The 8,193-nt window shown below is 42.4% G+C and overlaps 1 protein-coding gene across 1 annotated transcript; it reads right to left on the bottom strand.

The window, feature by feature from the left end:
• Positions 1-2,514: 2,514 nt before the first annotated feature.
• bcl11bb (BCL11 transcription factor B b) lies at positions 2,515-7,661 on the bottom strand. The gene is made up of 2 exons (XM_010776892.1): positions 7,631-7,661; positions 2,515-7,525 (listed from the first exon to the last, which is right to left on the bottom strand). The coding sequence occupies exons 1-2, from the start codon at positions 7,659-7,661 to the stop codon at positions 5,469-5,471; spliced, it is 2,088 nt and encodes a 695-aa protein (XP_010775194.1). The 3' UTR covers positions 2,515-5,468.
• Between the last annotated feature and the right edge of the window lie 532 nt (positions 7,662-8,193).

The raw sequence follows: 8,193 nt of genomic DNA, 5'->3' as shown, positions 1-8,193 counted from the left end.
TCTCTGTCTGTGACTACAGGGCCTCTGCCCAGCGCTTCATGGTGAAGAGGATACGGCACCTCCTCACCACTGGAGCTTAAGGCCACTTTTCTCCCACGGCGCTGGGCACACAGCAAGGGGGGGCCTCCTCCTAAACAAGCTCAACAGAGAGCTTTTTTAACCTCATGTCACATGTGAACTGCGCAAGATGGGCTGGTGGCAGAGAAGTGGCCGGAATGTGTGGCCACCTAATTATATGGAGAGTAGCCCTTTAAAAAAATAGACACTTCAGTATGGTCCAAAATAAGCTTTATAATAGGATGCTTGAGGTTGTGATATGAGTTACAATTGTGCAATACAATTACATAACTGAATGTCACTTTGATAAGAAAAATATGTGCAATGCCATACACAATGCATCCTCTATCTATGCGTTTAAATAGATGAATGTAAAAAGAAAGAGAAGATCATTTGACTTTATAACCTTTAATCAATTTCTTCAACCATTTAAAACATCTGCCACCACAAACCGTTTTCAGATTGTCACGCTATTGCAATTGTTACGTCAATAGTTGCGCCATGGCTAGGTTAAGAACTGTGGGAATGTCACATGTTCTCAACATGCACATTTCTGCTGACCATAAGACCAAAATCCTCAACATGGCACCCAGATGTCAGCCTTCAGGCAAAAACACACACACACACACACTGTTAGGAAAAGTCACAATCAGATCCTTCCTGCAAACAGCAAAACGTCCAAACATCATCAGGGTAAGGCAATTTGTAGCTGATTATTTTCGGACTATTTTGACGTTGAAATTACAGTTTTACATTGAACTATACATAATGTTGTGACACTGACGCAGTTTTTGGCCTGTTGTGTGTGGCAAGGTCTGGCAAACATCTCGAATTCCTCCCGATTTGACTTTCTCACACAAACCCGCCCTGCACAAGTCTCCTTTCCTTTATCTTTCCTCTATCTCCACTCTATTGTGTTTCTTCTCTCTCTTCTTCTACTTTCTCTGTGAGCTAGCACACAAACACACTCTCACAAACACACTGTTATGCTATCCAATGGCCTGAAGGCTCAAGCGAGGACAGGCTTGACTGCTGTTGGCCTGATATCAAGAAATACCTGATGGGTCCCCACACTCATGCCAGGACTCATTTATGAAGCATGAGGCTGTCAACAGCTACCTTCAGTAAAAAAAAAGTCGTGAGTCACACTCTCATTTCTATTGTTTTCTAAGAACAAGGGTGTCATTTCTGAAAAAACATTTTGGAGCATGATTTTTTTATCAATGCAGTGGTTAAGTGGCACAATGTAAAATATGTTTTAATTAGGTAATGATCAAGACTCTACAATGTGTGTCTTGTCTTGCCCATTAACGACAAGATTCCTAACTGACAACATGGTATTTCAACCATTCAAACTCTGAGACCTTTATATATCACACTCTAACTTCTACCACAGTTTGCATTGCCTTTAATGACTAATGCATTTTTACAGATAAAGTCAGCGGTTTCTAAAATTTAAATTCCTTAGTACGAAATGTGGCAATTTTCTGTTGTTGTATTGCTTTAATTTAGTTACAGACTTTCTCGTTTCCAGGGATGGCCTAGCCAAAAATACTGAATGCAGATTTTATTAGAGTTTTTATTACACTGGTTTTATTTCGATGACATTCGGTTGAATTTTGTAGCTGCTGATAAAAACAAAATTAAGGTTTCATTATTTTATTCAAGTATTTCCAAAACTGGTTGGTTTCCTAACCCTAAAATATATACAGTATATGAATTCTGACTTTGTGGAGCAATAACTCATGAGAAACAAGAACGCATTATTGTGAATGCAATCATGTAAAGTTATGTAGGGTATTGTTTTAACTCATTCAGAAAAAGCAATGATGTAGAATAAACCCTTGTCTTCTATTGTTGTGAATGAGTCAATATAAAGGATTTCAAATACGGTAAAATATGACTAAATAAGACAAATTCTGTTCCCTCCTGCTTCATATACTCTATTCATTGATAAATAAATATATTTGTTCATAATCTCTGAATCTGTAGTTTCCACAATGAACAAAATAAATGTTGTGGAAACCATATTAGAATTGCTTTCTTTTAGTTTGTTTTTATAATTAGCACATCTTTCTAAGTATTAATCCAGTATGGGCTAGCAGCTGTTTGCTGGCAGTGAAACACGGTTCCACACCCTAAAGACAACATCAGAGTAGGAGTCATACTAAATGAATAGCAGCCATTTCTGATGGTTAGTATGTAACCTTGTTGATATAGCGTAAAAATGCATGATTCACATGTGTGGTATTTTTCCAACAATGTTATTTTGTTTTCGCCCTCCGACAGAAGTAGATAAAACATTTGTGTTGGTGTTAACAGATGAGGCATGTCCTGAGGAATAGGCAGTAATGCTGGTATTGTAAAAAGAGAGTTGTGTAGCTGCAAACTAAAACTATGGAGCTGTCAGTGTGTGTTAGAAAAAAGGAAGATGAAATAATCAGAATAAAAAGCTGCTTCAATCATAGAGCAATTGCAACATTTATTGAAGTGTTGGCTTTCTTGTATTGATTTTTCAACACATTACAAAAATACATATATGTTCAATACAGCAGATGTGTACTGTTCTGAAATCACTTTTTTTCACAATGATGCACTCCCCCCCCCCCCCCCCCCCCCCTCAAAAAGAAAAGAACAAGGAAACAATTTTTTGTACAAAGAGTGTAAGTGAAAGGTGTGAAAAGTGAAATATGAAAATTACAGTTGTAAGTGCCGTCACATGACCTTCAACCAACCTTGAGAAAAAACAAGAACAAAACAATGTTCATGAATGTCTCATAAAAATTGATTTGGAAAAGGATTTCCACATAATGCATTGCATTCCCCTGCCGAAATGTCTTCTTTTAGGATCATCTTATTCTTATAATTCTTTTTTTGTTTTAATATAATTTTGTTTTACATCCATGGAGGATAGCTTCACCAAATCAACAACAGGAAATTCACTCAAAATTAAATATAAAAAAAAGAGACCGAAAGTCAATAATGGCACCACGTTTGTTAGGGGGAAAAAAGATAATCTGGCATGATTCTGCAATATTACATTTCCAAAAAATTGTCTTCCCATACAGTGAACAAGTAATCATACAGAAAAATATTCATGAAGATAAAATCCCTCCACCAGGAGAATCATACAAAACTGCTATGGCATTCAAAAACATTTGAAAGAACATTGGCAAAAAACAATACTTTATCATCATTTTTAAACACTTACACAGAGTATTTCATTAATGGCATACTTCAACACTGTAAACATATTGTAAGACTGAACGTCCATGTGTGATTTGGATCTCTGTTAGGGTTTCACTATTCATCTGTGCATGTGATAGATGTCATTGTTGTATGCCTCATTTTGGACTAACAGATCTGTGGTCTTCGGATCATTTCCTTTCTAAAAATCAGCAAAAAATAGGGATTTGCACCCTTTTTTACCAAAACAAAATGGCGCACATAAAACCTGACAATAGCACGTCGAACTTTCAAGTGAAGATGATTGTGATGATTTGCAGCACTAAAATGAAAGATGTAGTCTCAATCTCCTTTCATGTGGTTTCCCGTCTCCCTCCCTCTCCCGCTCGCTCTGTCTCACACTGACGGTCCGTTATAAGATGTGGCCAGTAGATGTGCATTTGGGTACGGAAAAAAAAACACTTTTCATATGCTTCCAATTTCATTTGAATGACTCTTCTCCCTGGCCAAGGTCTTGCTCTCTCTCCCTCTATTTCTTTCTCTTCATTTCTCCGTTCCAATCTTTCATCTTACTATAAGAATAGCCCCTACTCAAGGTCGCCTGGCCTGCCCCCATTGCAGCTGTGCTCGAAATTATCATAACTCATATAGCCTATTTTTTTTTCCTCTCTCTTTACCAGATTCATTTCAGGATGAACGATGCAGAAAATAAAAAAACGTAATCCCCAAAAGTCACGAACATGCACACTGTCTCAGAATCTGTTACTGGGAGTTAAACCCGTATCACTTTGTGAGGCGAATGAACAGGCTTCCTTTTAAAAGCCGCTCTAATGCATGAATCTGAGCTAGTGAACTGTGAAAAGACGCCGTCGGAGAGCGAGGCTTAGAGCACACTGCGGAGAGAAGAACACACACGCTAACACATATTGATATGAATTTCATTTGGAACTGTTTTGCAGATCCTAAGGGGACACGGGGAGTCGACCCGGGTCGGAGAGAGACGCCACCGCGGACACGAGAAGGAGATGCAGAGTGATTTGGAACGTGTTACAATTGTTGAAGTTGCTTTAGCTTAACAAATTGCCTTTGAGTTAGCACACATGGGGTGGGGGGGGTGGGAGTGGGTGAGATAATTAAGTGGGTCTGATAAAGCAAAAATGAATGGTAGTTACACTTAGCATATACGGTGGGTGATGCAAGCAGCTGGTCTTCTGATTGTTTCGTTTTTAGGCCATCTTTCACGTACAGTCGGGGCTACTTTGACATATAAAAAAAATGAATATATTTACAAACCATAAACAGGACTGTTCTCCTTCTCACATTAATCACAAGTAGACTAGTCTTAACTTATTCAACATATTAAATATGGTATTTTTAATTCTACATTGGGAATGTAATAAGCATCAATTAAAAGGTACCTCCTATTAAGTGCAACCTTGATTTATGTCCTGTCCAAAGCAGGACAGCAATACAGTAACTGCATTAAGGAATTATTCACACGCCAATATTCAAAAGGACAAATTCCCTGAATAAATTAATCAGGTCTTTAAGATTATGATGGATTTTTTAAATCCAGCATGATGTTTTATTGTCAGGCTGACATTCAGTGCTTTAGGCCTGCATGAGGGAGTGGATTGTAGTCGCTGCTACAGTTAATATAGAAAACAATTATTTTAACTTTAAAAAGCTAACTGCTTTGCACAATTGATCTCGCACATGATAATAAGCTTCCTTAAAGGAGAAAAAAAGAGAACATTTGTATTAAGGATGACTTCTTCCCATTGCATTTTAGAAAAAAAAACATTTTAGCACATTTCAAAACTAACTCCATATGAAATCCCACAAAGATGTACCTGCACATGCCAAATATCATTACAAAAATCCAATAAATACAGAAATTATTGCACAGTAGAAAGGCTCCATGGATTGCTAACTGATCAAATCCTCAGACAGTTTGCCAAGAAACACCAAGTTGTGCATTCCAGACAAGTTCTCATTAAAGTTTCCCTTTGTTTATATTCTCAGGTGGCAGTTTCTGTGACAAGAAAAAAAGATGAACATCAATCAGTCTCATTTTTTTTGAAGAGAGAGAGATTATCCAGCCAAGCCCTATAACTGAAGAAGTGGTTATAGGGATCTCGTGTGTGCATGTGTCTGCTTTCGTGTTTGTGTGTGTGAGTGTTTGCTTGTGTACATTGTTGGCTGTATAACTAATGGTTGCTGGCTTAAACTCTGTCCGCCTCCTCCAGTTTGACCTCACTGGCCATCAAATGTTCGCCATGCCATTTCTTCATGTGTTTCTCCAGCGTGCTGTAGACGCTGAAGGGCATGTGGCAGATGTCGCAGCGGTACACATCCTTTCCAAATTGCCCGTGGGTCTTCATGTGGCGTGTCAGCTTGGAGCTCTGGGCGCAGGCGTAGCTGCACAGGTCGCATTTGTAGGGCCGTTCCCCCGTGTGGCTGCGTCTGTGCACCGTCAGGTTGCTGCAGTTCTTGAACACCTTGCCACAGTACTCACAGGTGTCATTCCTCCTATCTTTAGAGCTGGGGGGCCTGCCGGGTCCGGGTCCCCGCAGGAGGTGAGGAGTGCTGCTGCCACTGCGGCCCGAGGCACTTCCTGCTTCCATCAGCTCTCCGGGCGGGGTGGAGTAACGGAGGCTCCCCGTCTCTGAGGAGGAGTGCTCGGAGGAGGTGCCGAACGGCGACTGACGGGAATCTGTGAATCCCATGAAGGGTTCTCTGATGAAGTGGCGCGAAGCAGCGTAGCCAGCCAGAAGCTGAGAGTAGACATTCTCAGGGGAGATGAGGGGTAAGGTTGGGGGAAGCTCCAGCTGTTCTTTCTCTATCTTGATCCTCTTGTTGTTGTTGGAGGGATTCGGGCTTGTGATTGGGGTGGGCCGACGCTGGAACAACCCGGGGAAGGAGTCTACTTCGGATACACTGATTCTGCCGTTCATCACAGGCCTCTGTTCCATCTGCTCGTCTCGCTGTCTGTCCTGCTGCTTCTCATTCTCTCTCTCTTCACCCCTCTCTCCAGCGACTCCATTGGGCTGTCTCTCCATGCTTCTCTTGCTAAGGTTAAGTCTAAGGTGATTGTCCAGATGGTTGTATGGGTGCATGATGCCCACCCCACCACTGTCACTTACTCTATCCCTGACATCACTCAATTGTTTTTCCCCAGGACAATGTCTGGGGCCATTCGGCCTTTTCGGGCCGAACTCCTGGGAGTCGTCACTTAAGTTTGAATCTGGCCGACTGCCATTCCTCAGTTCTTCCTCCTCTTCCTCTTCTTCCTCTTCTTCTTCCTCCTCTTCTTCCTCCTCCTCCTCATTGTCCATGCCCATCCCTCTTGAATTCCCCTCCCTGCTCTTTTCCTCACCTTCTCCACCATCCTCTCTATTTCCCTGCTCTGGGGAACCACTTATGGACCCAGACTTGTTGTGCATATGTGTCTTCATGTGCCTCTTAAGCTTGCTGGCCTGGGAACAGGCATGGTCACATAGATGGCACTTGTACGGCCTCTCGCCTGTGTGACTGCGTCTGTGGACGATCAGGTTGCTCTGGAACTTGAAGACCTTGCCACAGAACTCACAGGATTTTGATTTCGCCTGGCTCTGGTTCTGACTCTGGCTTTCGGGAGGGCTGGAAGAACCGTGTCCCCCCTGAGAAGTGGGCGGAGGAGGATAGGTGAGAAACGCCGGGGGCTTGGCACCAGGCTGGAAAAGCGTGGGACTCAGCAAGCGGTGCATGGGTGGCACACGGTTGGGCGATAGAGGAGGAGTGGGCCCCCCATTATTGGTCGTGTTGCCCGCCAGTTCTCTCAGACGTCGGGAGAAGTCCATGGAAGGGGGATCCATGGGGGTCATCCGCATCACCCTCTCAAAGGCACTGGGGTGCTGGGACAGCAGCCCCATCTCTTCTCCCAGCCGATCTAGAGGGAGTCTAGGGGGCGGGTTAGGGCTGACAAAGGGCGGTGTTGCAGGCAGTCGGGTCTCCATGTATCCCGGGGGAGGGGGGTGTTCCCTTAGTAGGGGCGCGGCCATGCGGAGAAGGTGGAATGGGTTGTTGGCATCGCCAAGGAAATTGGGGAGAGGGGAGCGAGGCAGGGTTTCAGTGAAGGGGGGAGGCAGAGCCATGCGCGGAGTAAGGGAGCAGTTGATTGGGTGGTGGTCCAGGTATATGCGGATGCCATGAGTGTGCTGGGCATGCTGGAGCAGGAACCAGGCGCTGGTGAATGTCTGCTTACAGGTAGTGCAGATGTAGCTGGATGGCTCATTTTTATCTGTAGATCAAAAGAAACAAAATCCCCATCAGTATTGTAAAAAAAAGAAGATATGCCGTAAAAGAAAAACACAATTGTATCCGTTCATTCAAACCAACATATTACTTGCATGTTCCTTATCAACCTGTGTGAACATGTGAGGGACAAAATTAGAGGTGCTAGGCCTATTTTAAAGGTTCATACATGTCAATCTCACCGAAATCCAAAAACTAAAGTGCTCAAAATGTGTGATGTCATCAAGAATAAGGTAATTGCTCTGTGTACAATAAACTGTGAAAGATGTACTTTATACCTGATATGCGTGTATCAGTACATTTTTTGCTACACAACTGATCATAGAATAAGGGCTATAAAAAAGAAAACTCAAATATTGGTTAAACTTTCCTAGATCATTGAAGTAACACGTTGATATTCTTAATGTAAGGTTTAGGTTTCTCCTTTAATCCTCTATTTGTGTCTTTGTATGAGGGTCTTCCATGGGCTTTGTCTGTAAGTGTATGATATTTTTTGTGTTTGGGTGTGTTGTGTGTGTCTACAGGCTAATGCAGATGGCAGGTATTGCCCTAAGGCCACAACACATTATGCTAATGTTAATGTCAGCTAGGCTTTAATATACAGATCCATTTCGTCTACTCTGTCATTTCCATATGGAGAGACGGGAGGCAATG

The sequence above is a fragment of the Notothenia coriiceps genome, unplaced genomic scaffold (assembly GCF_000735185.1).
Source record: "Notothenia coriiceps isolate Sejong01 unplaced genomic scaffold, NC01 NC01_scaffold00017405, whole genome shotgun sequence".
In the NCBI taxonomy this organism is placed as follows: Eukaryota; Metazoa; Chordata; class Actinopteri; order Perciformes; family Nototheniidae; genus Notothenia; species Notothenia coriiceps.
The sequence above is the reverse complement of the archived record's forward strand: the minus strand, read 5'-3'. Positions and strand labels throughout refer to the sequence as shown.

Coding starts and splice junctions, on each gene's coding strand:
- bcl11bb (XM_010776892.1), bottom strand. CDS start 7,661: ATGTTCACACAGGTTGATAAGGAACATGCAA. Junction 7,526..7,630: donor GGTTGATAAGGAACATGCAA/GTAATATGTTGG, acceptor TTTGATCTACAG/ATAAAAATGAGCCATCCAGC.